Source organism: Trichophyton benhamiae (genome assembly GCF_000151125.1).
Source record: "Trichophyton benhamiae CBS 112371 chromosome Unknown contig01145.0, whole genome shotgun sequence".
NCBI lineage: Eukaryota > Fungi > Ascomycota > Eurotiomycetes > Onygenales > Arthrodermataceae > Trichophyton > Trichophyton benhamiae.
The window spans coordinates 1-15460 of NW_003315111.1; the positions used below are offsets into that span (position 1 = coordinate 1).

The following is a 15460-nucleotide window of genomic DNA, read 5'->3' on the forward strand; positions in this document are numbered from 1 at the left end:
TAAAGAAGAAGAGAGAGAAAAATGAAGAAGAAGAAAGAAGACGAAGACGAAGCCGACAAGCAGAACTGGACGTGAAAACGGGACTTCCTTCGTCTTCCTCTGCAGCTTGCGACCAGGCTTGCCGTTTGGGCGACGACCGCAGCACCAACTCCGCCGCCCGCCTCCTTCCAAGGTTCACCAACTAGTTAGTGAGTTTGCCTGTTAGGCTCAAATTTTCCCGGAGGCGGACAGCAGGCGCAAGACAACTTCACGAGAACAACAGTCGGTCACCTTGCCGTTGCCAGCAGGGAACATCGACTCTCGCCCGCTACGACCCAGACCGAGCCCGAGACGCGCCTGTTATCGCTGAGCGGCGCCATCTTTGCGGCATCCTGAGTGCGCTGTCGAGCGGCTTATCAGGCGGACTTTGGCCAGATAACGTTAACTACCGGCGGAGCTTGGGAGTTCGTCCATCACCAGCTTCAAAGATCGAATAACAGGAAAAAAGACCGCTCGTTGCGATGCCAAACCAATATAAGATTCCCGCGACGCCGCGTGTGATCTCACCGTCGCCGACACCTTCGGACCTTTCAGAGTCGAGAGAGCACATCTCAGATAAAGGGCCGCTCGCGTCTCCTCCGCCTATCCCGGAAGAAGACCCAGTTGCCGACGATGCATCCGGCTCAGACTCCAGCTTGAACAAACGATCTCGAACTCGATCCCGAAGTCCGATGGTGCTCCCGTCTTCTGTACAGCGCAGGCGCAAATCCAACTCTGGAACTGGCGAAAAGGCTGCGTTGGTAGCAAACGGACACACGTCGGCAAATGGCCATCTCTCACCATACTCGAGCGCTCAGGAAAACTGGCGTGTTATTTCAAGGTCTCCCTCTCCTCTCGGCCTGATTCCCCTCCATTCTCATTATAGAACCTTCATCCATCGCCATGAGATTCCGCGGAAGCTGCTACATGTTTCCATCGGCTTTGTTGCCCTCGATTTCTTCCGCAGGGGAGTACAAGCAAACCAGTTAACACCCTGGCTGTTCTCTGCCTTCATTCCTATTTCAGCAACGGACTTCCTACGCCACCGATTCCCGGCCGTCAATAGGTTCTATATCCGCTGTCTTGGGGCTCTGATGCGCGAGACCGAAGTGTCGGGCTTCAACGGCGTGATTTGGTATATCTTGGGCGTCGTTATAGTCCTCCACTTCTTCCCCAAGGATGTTGCCATGGTGTCTGTCCTACTACTTAGTTGGTGTGACACAGCTGCGTCGACGTTTGGTCGTCTCTACGGTCGCTATACGCCACGTCTTCGACGTGGAAAGAGCTTGGCTGGAACTCTTGCCGCCTGGGTTGTCGGCGTGATGACTGCCGTCGCTTTCTGGGGATATATTGTTCCCGCAGTAGGATCATTCCCTAACGATCCGGAAGACGCCAACATGTTTTCTGGCTCTATCAGGCTTCTGCCCTCCGCTGCAACCAAGCTTTTGGAGTGGATCGGCCTCCCAACTCCCACCTCTGATGGCTCCATCGTCTCTGGCCCACTTGCTCTCGGAATTGTTAGCTTGTGGACTGGCGTCGTGGGTGCTGGAAGTGAGTTGATCGACCTTTTTGGCTTCGATGATAACCTAACCATCCCACTTCTGAGCGGAATTGGCTTGTGGGGTTTCTTCAAGGTCTTTGGTGCCTAAATCTCTTTCTAATATTCTATGTTTTGTGATATTTGGCATTTACTTATCTATTCATTCTCTGCTCTCCTCCCACTGCCGCTCATTCTTTCATCGCATTAAACTTTACCACATCATTATTCCACCTGCCGTGATTCATTCAATGTCGATTCTTCCTCCCCTCCCTGATACATACTCCAAAGAAGCCGTTCTACACCTTCTTTCTGGCTGTACTATATTCGCCCAATTTCCCTTTGCCTCGAAGTAACTGCCCATTTGCATCCCGCGCGCCCCATTTCACATTTCTCTCTCCTCCATTTCCCTTAACGATCATCTAAATCTGCAAAACAATGTTCAGTGTTTATTTACCCTACATTTAGCCTACTCACGCCTTTTAAACTACCCAATACCCCAATTTCTTCTACCTCACCCTTCCTTTTTGTAATGATTAATGTTTCCCTTTCCAAGGTTGACTTTTACGTTAATATCTGGAGCCGGATTTCCTTTTATTGGTTCGCGAAGAGGATAATAGAATTCATTCGGATTATAGACCGCTTTGCATGCACTCTGAATATTTACGGTAGATTAGTAGCTTTACATTATTCAATAAATACAATGTGTGAATATAGTTAACTGGACCTAGCCTACGCCAGCAGCTATGCCCCGTCCGCGTTGAAACATGCAAATCCAATTGTGATATAGTCATCCAAGATTATTATCCCCCAGGCAGTCGGTATTCCACAGGATCGGAATATTCAAAAGCATAGTAATTCCAATCAGGTAAGATCAACTATACTAACATACCCTAGGCATATTGGCCTGCCCGATAAGCAATTCAAACTCGAGTTCTTCTCAGAGCTTAGCAGACAGGGACAATCTGTAGTTGCACCCTGAACCTGAGTCCAAAATCCATTGTCAATTTTAACATGCAAAGCAGGAGGACGATGCTCGCAGAATATCATCTCGGGCTTGAAAGCATCCATAATACCTTCTGGTGCAGGTGGTCCATTGTCTCTATATAATATATGACGATCTGTTTTCTGATGTCGCGTCCGGGTATCGCCTGGAGGGTTCATATTGTAAATATTCTCCAATTCGATTGATAATTGATTCAAGGACGGGAACTCCTGAGTAGTAGAGTACGAAGGAAGTGGTGAGGGGCTTTTCGTAATGGCTTTCTTCTCCTTGGGTAGTTTTGGCTCATTAGGCTGCACAGAAGGGGCCGGAATTCGTTCCTTGCATTTCGGAATTTTTCGCTTTTGAGAGGGGGCACAGACTATGTCTGGTCGAGTGCTTCCTGGGAGCATCTTTTCTGAAATATGTACATGGCTAAGAGCCAAGTCTATCTCTTGAACGTATCTGGTAATGCAATCTTGTAAATTAGGACCTAGCAGGATTCGCATGTGTCGGTAGGAAGTATGGATATTGTTTCCTACCTTTTCTGTCTTGCGTATGATCTGAACCCACCGGGTCATCCAACGGGTCACTGAATGTTAGATCGATAAATTCAGAGGAAGCAGGGAGGTCTGTACTTTTCCCAGAAGAAATTGGAGGCTTTTGTGTCCCTGCTATATCGCTATATGGAAGGCTGTGGTTGCTAGAAGGAGGTGACTCCTTGGCCAATGAAGACGTGGCATTCCTTTGTATAACAGGTCCTTTGGTTATAGTTCCATACCGGAGAATAGAACCAGCTTTCATTCCCGGGTCAACCACTTTGGGTTTTTTCTTCCGTGCCTCAGATTTCTTCACTGGCCGTTTTTTAGCAGCCTCTTTCTTCTTGCACTCCGCAAACCAATCATCCACGGTATCTGGGATACCCCGGCGTACTATGGTTTCAAACAACCATGCTTTCTGGGAAGCAGACGGGTCATACTCAGCCAGAGTACTTTTCCTGACCATAGCGTGACTTTCCTTTGGTGTATCATCATTATCGGAAGAGTCAATGTTCATAACCTCCTCTTCTTGTGGGCTAGCAGTGGTAGTTTCCTGGTCCAGATCAACATTGACAATTTGGAGGGGCACATATTCTAGTTTCAACACTGGTAATGCGTCAAAGGAATCGGCCGACTTGTAACCCAATATTTTAAGTGGCAGCTTGTCCTTCGGTGTTCCAAGAGAGCTATAAAATAAATTATAGCTTAGCAAAGAGGGCGCAAGTTTTCTTATCAAGTTCTTGGCCCCTATTGCATTCTTCCACCCCAAGTATTTGCCAACAAATGCGCGAAGCCGGTCAACATCGACTCTTCTGCCCCATATGTCTGATCGGCGAAGTGCATCCATCTCCTTGAGGGACGAGGTGACCGGATCAACACAACTTCGTAAAGCTGCCAAATTCGGAAAGTCGGCAGGTATCTTAACGGCTTTGTGTTTAGTTTTAAAATACCCGCTCTCATTACTCTGGAGTTCATATTGAAGGCGTTCCCGCCATTCACACAATGCCTCCTCGGCTTTCTTGGTTGATCGCCCGGATAGTAAGTCCTGAGTTATTTCAAGAAGATCTTCGCCAAAACCAGCTCTAGCGATCTCAACTGCTAGTTTTGGACCGCAGAGAGCTACACCAGCAGGCGAATAATCTCCACCACTCAGTAATGCAACTAAGACCATGCCCCTGGTATCCAGTGTGACCTTGCTATCTCCATCTTCTGCTTCAGTATTGTACAAATCAACATGGGTTGCAGCTCCTGACTGCTTGGCCGAGCCCTTGGAATAATTGAGAAGGGTAACCTTGGAGCCGAACATGAGGGCATCAACATCGTTACTCATAACGGCATCAACAACACCTGCCTGCTGCAGTTTTGCGCATTCTGCCTCGGCTTCCCCCGGGGCCATATGGCACGGATACGAAAATAGTTCAATTAGCTTCCTTGAAAGCTCTATTTGTGCGGCGGCTGCATTCTTGCTGACCAGCCGGCCTCTTTTGTAATCCGGTCTATGTGGCCCATCGAAAACAAAGATTGGTTGGATTGGCAGAGAAATCAGCCTCGTTAATCGGAAGAATAGGGTCCTAAGGGCGGGGTTTGTCCCTCCTTGTGCTGCCTGGACTTGAAAAAGCCATATGGAAATATCAACAGCTAAGCGTAATGGCTTTCTCGTGCGTTGCAGATGGCCGACTGAGTATCTCGCCAAGGAGATACGCTCCCCAGGACCGAGCTCATCTTTCAGACTATTAAATATGCATCAGCAATCTTTCGTCCTTTGCAAGATAATAGGTATTGTTTTTTACCCAGGAATCCCCATTCATGAGTTAACACGCAGACGTGGACGTTCCGGTTACGATCGAAGGGAGGCGGATCTCGATGGATGGTCCCCTAAACGCAACTATGAGGATTTCATGACACCAGAGGATCCAAAAAAAAAAAAAAACAAAAAAAGAAAAAGGGAGAAAGGGGCCCTGCTACTCAATGTACCAAAGCGTTGTTTCCTTTGGGCTGTGGAAGTTGAGAGGACGGACGAGGTAAACACAGAATGTCTTGGCGGCGGACCAAAAATAGACTTTCATCTCGAGGAGCCTCAACTTCTTCTATCAAGTTTGTAACAGCCCAGTTCTCCAGCGCAGCAGCGTGGAATACTCTGGCTGAAGAGGTCATCGTCTATTTTGCTAGCCAAACAGTTGTCTGTATGATGATTAAACGCGAGAAAACACCTTATTCTTGGTAATTTGTTGTTCTTTGACCAATTAGCCAGGGAAATAACACCACACGGTGAAGAAGCTCGAGGATGGCCGCAGCCCCGTCGTCTGCGATCGATTCGGAAAGGAGACAGTCTCTATCGAGTGCCAGTATACGAGGAAACCTTCGTCAGGCGCGCGGCTCCATTGTCTCCATCCCTGGGTCTCCCCATACGCCACAGCAACAGCGCCCAATACTATCTCCGTATACAGGGACTTCCTCCCCCGGCTCCTCGTTTCGTCAGGAGGAAGATGCAGTGATACTAGAAATTGGGTCAAGGTGGATTCGTGCGGGGTTTGAAGGGAACAGTATACCTACCTGCGTAACTGGGTTCGGAACTGAAGAAGGGAGAAGGGTTGGTGATTATCGAGGCTGGATTAGGAACAACAGCAGCACTGTGAGAAAACGACTTACCTATGACGTTGAAACATGGACGAAGAATTATGAGCTTTGGACCTCAGATCTTCGGGGGTTTGATATCCAACTCTTTGAGGATAGGATCGAGCGTGCTATTCGAGAGGTCTATAACAAATACTTACTCACGGATGCTGGTTCCTCAAGATTAGTGCTTGTTATACCCTCTATTGTCCCTCACCCACTGCTGGCATCGCTTCTCTCAACTATATTCCACCGCTGGAAGTACCCCAGTATCACTTTATTACCAACTGCGGCGATGGCGACTGTATCCGCCGGTTTACGATCGTCTCTTGTTGTAGATATTGGATGGGAGGAAACTGTTGTCACTGCCGTTTACGAATATCGAGAAATCCGGTCAAAACGAAGCACCCGCGCCATGAAGATGATGATGCATGAAATGGGGAAGATGCTTAGTAGCGTTATCTATGAGATAGAAGGATCTAGCCTTGGCGGGAAGGAAAGCTCAATATGTATTCCATTTGAACTTTGCGAGGAGATTTTGGTGCGCATGGCCTGGTGCGAAAAGAGCTCTCAGAATTCTGAAGATTCGGAATTTATGAGTGCGCACTCCGCTCCCTCGACAGTTTCAGAAGGCGGTAATAGAGACACCTACTCTCGCTCGTTGGATTCGAAAGTTTCCGTCCCCTTACCAATTGGATCAGACTCAAAATATACAGAAGTACCCTTTTCGCGGTTTTCACAACCCACTGAAACTACTTTATTCGGTGGGCCATATGAAACCCGAGACTGGGATGACGAAGACATGCCCTTGGATATTCTGATATATTATTTCCTTCTCTCGCTACCACCTGACCTTCGAGGGACCTGTATGTCACGGATAGTATTTACAGGCGGTGGTGCGAACATTCCAGGGGTACGACAACGCATATTAGATGATGTCAATGCCCTGGTTGAAAAGAACCAGTGGTCTGTATCTAGGGGAAAATCCATAAACAAGAGGAAGAGCCGTTTATATGAACAGAGCGGTAATGGGAATTCCACGCCATCAAATACGGACGAGTCGAACTCTGCCTTCCGGGAGCCACCCGAGCTAGAATCAAATTTTATCGATGAGAAAATGGACTTAAAGCGAAAGGACGATAGATATGTTCACGGAGTGCTTCGCCAGGTCGAATCGATGGGTCCATGGGCCGGGGCTAGCCTTCTTGCTAGCCTCAAAATCAGGGGTATGGTGGAAATTGAACGTGAAAAATATCTCCAGCATGGTCTTGCGGGTGCCAGCCGTGATTATGAACTGAATCCCCCTGATCGGAGATCTGGCCATGGACAAGGAGCTGTTCGAGCAGGCGGAGACAGATCCAGCTGGACTCTCGGTGAATGGAGATGATAGTATTTGTTTACTTACACATGGGCTGTCATGTCTTTCGCCTTGTTTTGCGTGTTATAAGATACCCTTAGAATACATTTTACTTGCCCTTCAAGTTATTCTTGCGTTAGCATATTATGGGTTGGACGGGTACAGGCGTGTATATCCTCTGCGAGTGGAAAAGCTGATACCTTGATACCTTTATTTTGATACCTCTCTGGGGCTGATAAATATATGCAAAGACAAAGGCCAGTCCTGCATCACCAAGCTACTAGGCCTCTACTCTAGGCACTGCCTGGGGAGACAACATAGAGCAGCAGCTAGATTCCTACTACTTCCTTTGGTGACAATATAATCATCCTTGTCTCTCCATATCCAGTCACCCACTCTATTGGGGCCTTGTCAGAAGCAGAGTGACAGGACACTGTCACAGTCACTTGGTATTTCTGTCACTTTGCCCAGGTGTCCTGCTGCTCACTTTGATATCAATTCTGTGTTCCTCAAGCTGGAGTTGCTGGAAACTTCCTTCTTCGACAACTCTGGTAGCTCTTTATTGCAAAACGCGAGTGGTCTCTTCTTCTTCTTTTCACCCACCTCTCTCAACCACCACCAACATCCACAGTCTTCTTCATCCTATCTCATCCCAAGCCGCAAGCAGCCAGAAAGAAGCACGCTTAAGTCGCCGAAGCCATGGAGACGCCACAGCCCCGTCAGCCGGAAGAGCTGCGCCGAAAGATCTCGACAAGCTCGCTTCTTAGGATCCCAACCACCGATGAAGAAGCGCCCATCTCAGTGCATTTCACCTCCGACGATAGCTCGAAGCCCTGCATTACAACTCCTCCGCCTCGTGGTCGCGAAGGATCCCACTCGCCAACTCCATCTAACGCCCCGCCTTCTCCCCGAGACGAGCTTCCAAAGGATTTCGTTGCTCTTGATGGCCTCTTGAACTATCACCTCAGCCAGCTGGATCGTATAAAGAATGAAATCAAAGAGCACAACACCACCCTTGACCAGCTGAGCTATACGCTAGCCAACATGTCTACGCGTCCAGAGGTTCAATGTGCTGCTATGTACATGAACTGGCGTCTTCAGGGGGTTAGAAACGCAAGAAACCTCCTGGCAAAGTTTGTTGCCTTTCACCTGCAGGAGATTGACCGTATCTCTGCTTTAAAGCTAGAGATGGGTGGGAATGATGTTCTTGAGATGTAAGTTATTATATTCTTTCCCTAACTCTCTCTTTTCCTCTCTCTAGGCGCGTAGACTACTATAATGCAATGGCTCTAATCACAACTCGTGCATATCTAACTGACTCCTCTATAGCTGCCGAAACCTCCCTTCCTCACGTGAATGGAATGATATGTTCTCTTATTAAACTAATACTCACCGGGCGTCACCACATTGTATTCCCTTTGTGTCTAAAAATGGTACTTGATGCAGAAGACAAGGAATAATTTGCATATATTGTTCTCGTGATAATGGGGGGCTACTTTGTCTTCCTTTGTCACTGCTCTGGTGGCCTTAATAGCTTCTATCAGTCTACACCAGTATTGAAGCAAGCCTTGCCTAAATCTGAACTCTTAAATGGTCATATAAACTGGTATTACTGTGTGCTGTACTTTGTAATAGAAGTATTTAAAAACAAACAAAAAAAAAGAGTGGTTGCATTTACATACACAACCCCCCATGCCCTTATATCTATTTCCCTGCGGTGAAGCCAATGCTTTCCAGGCAAAAGCTCAGGAAGCAGTAAACACATACGTTGCCCAGTTTATCGCAGGACCTGACTCGGGAGAATATATTTGGAACGGATCCTGACCCCAGTCTGGGTTATTGATGCCATCAATCCACCCCTCGGTTTCAATGACAAGGCAGCCATACTGTTCTATCTTATCCACAACCGTACCGTTCCCATCCCCGCTAGCCTTATTCCTTGCCACTTGTGAGCCTTTCACAGGGATCGTGCCATTCTGACCATTGCAGGAGTATATTTGAATCGCCTGCTGATTTGTTGTGACCAGCATATTTATACCCGTAGTGATCGAGGACATATTCACAGCAGGGACCATTGTTTGGGGGGAAGAAGTCCAGTCAGACGCATTATTGGGCCTATCAATAATGAAGCAGTTATCGTACCCAGTACAATTTGCTCCACAGATTCCATCTGCGGACTTGATATCTTTCCCGATCAACTTCCCCTTTGTGAAGTCTAGGGTACCATTGAGGGAGGAAGAGACATTTCCTATGTTTCCGGTTGGGATAAGCCGCGAGTCCACCTCCACGTATCGACTAGATAGTGGTAGTTCAAGTAGCGTGTCCTCTAGCACGGTCTCATTCTTAAAAGCGTTGAGATTCCAGTATATATGAGGTGACAACATGATGGGCGTCTTTTCTGTCAAAGAGAGAGAAACGGTTCGGGCGGTGAACTCTGTCTGTGGATTGGGCCTTTTCAAGCCATATGACGAATTAACACTGAAAGTAACATGATTTATGACATCACCCGGGAAGTGTTCATAGCCGGAATCGAACAAGGTGAAGGTTATGGAGCTATTCGACAGAGCCGTAACAGTCCAGTTACGCTGGTCATAACCAACACTCCCACCGTGTAATGTCTGAGTTTTATTCAGCTCGTTTTTTGGTGTATTGTATGTAGTTCCATCTAGGACAAATGTACCATTTCTAATCCTGTTGGCATATCGTCCGACAATGCACCCAAAGTACGTATGGTTAGTGAGTGTGTCTTTAACATAGTCCTGGGGGTTATCGTAGCCAACTATAACATCCTGCATCTTACCCTCACGATCGGGGACCATGAGGGAGATTAGACGGGCACCGTATGGAATGAACGATGCAGTAATGTTATTTGCAGCAATGGTGTATACTTGTAGTGGATTCGACGACGCTCCATTGGCTAGGGGGCAGCTAGATGAGCCATTCGTAGTCGTCCCATTAGAAGGTGTAGTGCCATTTAACTGGTGATGGAAGTTCCATGCTGAGCAACTGGGTGTTATGCTGAGGAAGGCTAGCAGCAGAAGCATGAGTTGGCGAAGGACACCGCACATGGTAAAGGATGTATGTGATAATACAAGGTGATAACTAATGAAGTGTGCACATGAAGGGGAAACGGAGGTAGAGTGTGGAGTGTGGAGTTCCACAAAACAGGGGACGATCCGGATGCTATGGAGGCTCACTGAAGAGGTTTATATACCCTTTCCTTCCAACTGTTTTAAGTAATATTGATGGCAAAAGCAATGACGATGGGAGGGAGAAGACGTTGCATGTACCGTTGCAAGCATAAAAAGCCAACCACTGCCACCAGCTGCGCGGATGGAACATTGGAAAGGCAAACTGTGAGTTCTTATTTGATGGAATGTGGTCTCCCCCGCATTATGTAGCATGGACGGGGATCGATGTTCGTTTCTTCGAAGGGGCGAAAGATACGAGCCGTTGTGGCTTGAGCTTCCATAGCTCCATCTCTCCAAACATTCTCCGTAGGGCCTTACTTTTCCTTTGCACATAATAGCACTGCGGAAACTGTCCCATTACCTGGCGAAGCCATCTCCGAAATGTATGGCTATGACGCAACGCTATGCAAAGATACCTTCTTCGTCAGTGTGACATACATGGGTACAGCATGGGCCTCGTAGTATCGAGTCGTTTCCTGCTCCAAGCCTCTCCTAGTAGCTACATTAGCACGAATACACAAACTCTGGCCAATGAATCTTTCAACAGTACAGATTTAGCAGTCCTTTGTCTCCTTCTTGTCGTTGTTTTCAATCAATAATCTCGTCGTTGATATAAACAGAAAAGAAAGATGATGACATAATACAAGCAAGCAAAGGATCGACGTCACTACCTGCCGTATTGGGCTAGAACCTAAGCGCCCGAGCCCGCGACTCGGCATAATAGTTTCTCCGAAACGGATAAACAGACTTCCCTTTTCGGCTAGTGGAATGATGACTAATAATGTCAAGCAACACGGCAGATTGGACAATTTGGAGATTTGGAAGCTCGAGGACGAAGAAGAGGGAAGACAGACGAGTTAGTATGCCAGCAGCCTGGTATATTGGGACTGCTTTTCTGGCCCTTCAGCGAAATACATAAGATACGGAAAAAGCTACTCATAGCTCGGTTCTTTTTCGGGTTCTTTCGAGGTCAAAGCATGAATCTTTGTTTACCGAAGCGCTGCGATACACCACCTTGCGACGGGGCGCATGACGGCGCCGGGATAGACAGACACATACAGGAGCGTCGATGATGGCCTCTCGAAGCAGCACCTCCTCTCCAGATCCCTTGGGATACCCAGGCGATCCGGAATATCTCCTCTCGTCCGCCAAAAAGCCGTTCCCTCAACGAATCATGTCACCGCAAAAGCGCGGAACCCCACGACGTGGACGACCACCGCTACATCAAAAGAGCTACCAGTCTCCAAAGAAAAGTGCGAAGAAAAACGGCCAAACGATACGATTAGAAGATATTATACTGCCTTCCACGCCATCGGGAAATTCGAGAGCGACGCGTTTCGACCGGAGATCGCTGTCCCCAACCAAGGCTATCCTGCAGTCAGACGGTAACATTAGTCCATGGCGCATACGAGTCACTGTTGAGGCTGAACAAGAAGACGAAGAAGACGGGGGGCATGCCATGAAGCAAAAGCGACTCGGGCCATGGGTTGACGGTAAGACAGTGAAGGTACCATTGAAGGGGACTTCTTCGACGGAACCAACACCAAAGAGGCGCCGGCGACGAAAGAGCAGGACTGACATTGCAGAAAGACCTCCTACACCGGGGCCTAAAAAGGGCGATATGCCTACAGAAGCAACCTCGGCGACAATTGAGAATGGACAAGTGACCGGGGTTCAAGAGAACACAGAGGCGGTAGAGGATGTTATATCCAGCGTGGAGGATAATGCCCTTCCGCAGGATTTGGACGAACCGACTCAGGGTTTTGGAGATGTTTTTTTTGGATTTGGCGGCTGATGGAGATACAGATGATGGTGATGATGACGGCGGTGGTGCTTTGATGGGTGATCACGTTGAAATGACTGACGCTGGGCCACGGCAGCCTTCAACAAACGAAACTGGGATCACACCATTAGACAGAAGGAAAGATCTAATGTCGTTGGAAAATTCCAAGGTTTCCTCTATTCGGACAGCTCTATCTCCTATCAACGTTACGAACGCTGGTCGTACGCCCCGGCCGAAGCGAATATATCCAACTCCAACATCATCTTCTTTGATAGACGAAACGCTGGAAAAGCCCGCCAACCATGTCGCTGAGACAGATCCAACAGACGAGCATCGCGAATTTGACTCAATCATGGAAAGCGAGGGATTCAGCATGGTCTCGCTCAATACTTTACCCTCAGCCAGACAGCGACTGCGCCAAATAGTTGAAAACCAGGCCAGCCGTACTAGGACACCAAAATCCAATGCAACACCCCGGACATTGCAGCAAATTTCCCCGAAACCCACCTCAACGACTGCATTATCGCCTAACATTCCCGTTACCCAGTCATCTTCTAAACGTCCACATAGCCAATTATACGAAGCTATCTCGTCTCTCCAACAATCATCCCCCAGAGATATGACCTCAAGACTTCATCGCACACCACGGCTCAACAACCCTCGTTCCGTAACTCGACCTCCCCCTGCCCCTGCTGCTGCACCCGAAATTATACCCCCAAAAAGGCGGCCCTTGGCTCGATTATGTCGCGTAATACGGGCTGGAATTGCTCTCCATGGCCTCCTGGATCGCAGGCGACAAAGTAGTAACCTCCAAACCCCGTTTTCAAGCCCTAACACGGACTCTGCCGACGATATGGCGGCTACACGGAGGAGACTGGACCATCTGTTCCAAGATTTCAATATGGAGACACGGCGAGAACTGCGAGCAGGGGTCAGGTTTGGAGAAGAGCTTGTAAAAAGACTTCGTCAGCCAAACGGAAAGCGGCGAGAGCTATCCGTAACGCGGGAAAGCACAAGGCTCCAGGAGATAACATCTATGCGGCCAAGCCAGAACGTGGTTTACCCGGAGTTGGGAGGCACATCTCAGGGATTCCAACCAGCGACAGTACCTGCCCCTGAAAATCGGGAAGAAGAGATTAAGGATGATCCACGCCAGGAGCCTTATCCAGCAGAGGAAAATCCCGAAGATACTTCAATGGACTCGCTAATGGCCAGACGTGAAGCTGAATGGCGGCGTGAAAGAGAAGCTATCAGCCGTCAGATAGAAATGGCTAATGAGAGCCAAGTCATTGTTATTGATAGCGATGACGGATTGAGGCAACCAGTGGCTCGCCCAGGGGTGGTGAACAATCACAAGGAGAACAATCCTCAGCAGCGAAATGAACGAGATCTGGTTAACAGTCAAGATGATACAGAGGATGAGAAGGAGGATGAGGTAGAGGAGGTTTACGACGGGGATGAGACTGACATTTGGCAGCAAGCGGCTCGTGAACCTGAAGCTCGAATTGACTCCCCATCCTTATCTGATACTGCACGCAAAGAGTTACCTCAACACCGCAAGCTTGGCTTCCCAAGCCCTCGGGCTGGGACGGAAGAAGAGGCTTATAGCGCAACGGATGATTACGAAAGCGTCGCTCTTCCAGACCTCTCTGCTGGCGGAGACGCTTTTCCCAAATTGGCTGTTGGCAAGTCGAAGATGGATCAGTACAGGGATACGGATGCATCCTTGTCACCATTGCTCGGGACACCAGACAGCGCCACCATTCGATTTTATGAGGGGAATTTCAAGCGGTCTAGCGTGGGGAATTCACAGCATCACCACTCGCGGGAGATGTTGGAAAGCCTGCCTCAGCGTAATAACCGTAATTTTGACGAGCCGGCAGGGTCACAAAACAGCCACCCCAAAGGGGACCAAGAGAAATCTATTCGGGGAGAGGATGGAGGAATTATTGACAATCCTCTCAATACCCTACCCGAAGGTCAGTCTAGCATCACTCCAGTACCACTGCGCAACCAGGACGAGGTATTACAAGGTACGAATGTCGTCCAGGAGGAAGCTCTTTCTGAAAGCGATGTCTATGTGGAAGTGCACGAAGAAGAAGGTTCGGAAAACGACCCTGCTGAAAGTGACATCACCAATCCGTCTATTCCAGACCCCCCAGAGCAGACATCCACGGTGACATGGTTCAACAAATTGACGAGCAACCTTGCACCAGCATGGCTAACCAGCACCCCTGCTCCAACAAAATCTTCGAAACAGAGGCCGACCGTAAGAACTAAGCAAGACGTTGGCTCGATTTCTAATTCTGAGATCGCTGCCCCTGCTACACAGCCTCCTGCCAGGAGTCAGGATTGGGGTCGTGCGAAAGGCAAAGTTCCTGATAGGCACTCCTTTGTTAAACCACTCGCGATTTCAGGATATTTTACTGATGATCACTATGTCGAACTTCGCGAAATTTATCGAGAAGCGAAGATGCGACCGGAGAAGTTCAAATACTATCCTACCGATGAACGGGATGAGATGGTTGGGCAGTGGATGTGGTCCGCGGACGGCCAGCACCGTCGCCAGGTCACAGAGATCCAACTAATGATTGTTGAACGATTTCGCCAGAACTTAATAGAGGACGATCTCCGACATGGAGGAGATGGAGAGATGGAATGGAGTGAAGAAGATATCTTGTGGAGATTATTCAGTATTATTGTTGGAGAGCAGATACGGAAGCAGAGAAAGGAGCAGCAGCAACGCCTCCAACTGCATCACTGATTGGCGTTATTTCTTTTGTTCGCTGTTTTATGCACCAGATGTTTTCCGAATTGGATGGTTGTTTTGGCGTTGCCCTTGATATCCCTTGGGTTGGGCAGGAATTGCGTTTATTTGCTGGATTTTACAGGGCCTAACTAAATGTTGGTGTCTGGACGTCATTATTTTGGTATATATAGTTTCCTAATAGCGGATTATCTTCAACGTTCCATATTTTCTGGCCTCTCTGACTATTACTGACTATCCCCGAGCGCCGAAGGATCGATTCCTTTGGGACTGGCTGGCTGGATTGTTTCGACACGATGTGATCGACCATGACTCGGGCTTGATATTCAATATATAGTCAGCCACTGTTTGTTGGTGTTATTGCTTCTTCGAGTGTGAAGTCGTACGACAGTGTCTCCGCTAGCAAAATTTCCAGCGATGGGCGGACGATGTGGAGAACAAAACGGCCATGCAAACGGGGGGGCGAGAAAAGAAAAAGAAGCAGAAGAAGGCCAAACAAAGGTCAAGATTTGCCAGGGGGTTACCTGTTTGCGATAGGCGAAAGGCCATGTCGACATCCATTTGGGCACGCAACTTCGTATCTGTTATTGGTTGACATAGCGGGACGAGGAACTCGGTTATCTGGGGGTGAAGGGCCACTCACCAGCTGTTTTCGCCTCTCTAAGCACCCTCA

At 48.4% G+C, this 15460-nt stretch overlaps 7 protein-coding genes across 7 annotated transcripts; 5 read left to right on the forward strand and 2 right to left on the reverse strand.

Moving 5' to 3' along the window:
* Positions 1 to 500: 500 nt before the first annotated feature.
* ARB_05368 (uncharacterized protein) lies at positions 501 to 1667 on the forward strand (the record flags this gene model as incomplete). The annotated part of the gene is made up of 1 exon (XM_003015925.1): positions 501 to 1667. One exon carries the CDS (start codon positions 501 to 503, stop codon positions 1665 to 1667), a length of 1167 nt encoding a protein of 388 aa, XP_003015971.1.
* A 752-nt stretch (positions 1668 to 2419) lies between these two features.
* Positions 2420 to 5230, reverse strand: ARB_05369 (Rad2-like endonuclease, putative; the record flags this gene model as incomplete). Its single annotated transcript, XM_003015926.1, has 4 exons — positions 2420 to 2985; positions 3080 to 4714; positions 4867 to 4951; positions 5051 to 5230. 4 exons carry the CDS (start codon positions 5228 to 5230, stop codon positions 2420 to 2422), a joined length of 2466 nt encoding a protein of 821 aa, XP_003015972.1.
* Positions 5231 to 5360: 130 nt separating this feature from the next.
* Positions 5361 to 7076, forward strand: ARB_05370 (uncharacterized protein; the record flags this gene model as incomplete). The annotated part of the gene is made up of 1 exon (XM_003015927.1): positions 5361 to 7076. The coding sequence occupies one exon, from the start codon at positions 5361 to 5363 to the stop codon at positions 7074 to 7076; it is 1716 nt and encodes a 571-aa protein (XP_003015973.1).
* A 669-nt stretch (positions 7077 to 7745) lies between these two features.
* Positions 7746 to 8506, forward strand: ARB_05371 (uncharacterized protein; the record flags this gene model as incomplete). The annotated part of the gene is made up of 2 exons (XM_003015928.1): positions 7746 to 8260; positions 8308 to 8506. 2 exons carry the CDS (start codon positions 7746 to 7748, stop codon positions 8504 to 8506), a joined length of 714 nt encoding a protein of 237 aa, XP_003015974.1.
* Positions 8507 to 8791: 285 nt separating this feature from the next.
* Positions 8792 to 10114, reverse strand: ARB_05372 (aldose 1-epimerase family protein, putative; the record flags this gene model as incomplete). Its single annotated transcript, XM_003015929.1, has 1 exon — positions 8792 to 10114. The coding sequence occupies one exon, from the start codon at positions 10112 to 10114 to the stop codon at positions 8792 to 8794; it is 1323 nt and encodes a 440-aa protein (XP_003015975.1).
* A 1195-nt stretch (positions 10115 to 11309) lies between these two features.
* Positions 11310 to 12032, forward strand: ARB_05373 (uncharacterized protein; the record flags this gene model as incomplete). The annotated part of the gene is made up of 1 exon (XM_003015930.1): positions 11310 to 12032. One exon carries the CDS (start codon positions 11310 to 11312, stop codon positions 12030 to 12032), a length of 723 nt encoding a protein of 240 aa, XP_003015976.1.
* A 61-nt stretch (positions 12033 to 12093) lies between these two features.
* Positions 12094 to 14784, forward strand: ARB_05374 (AT DNA binding protein, putative; the record flags this gene model as incomplete). Its single annotated transcript, XM_003015931.1, has 1 exon — positions 12094 to 14784. The coding sequence occupies one exon, from the start codon at positions 12094 to 12096 to the stop codon at positions 14782 to 14784; it is 2691 nt and encodes an 896-aa protein (XP_003015977.1).
* Positions 14785 to 15460: the final 676 nt, after the last annotated feature.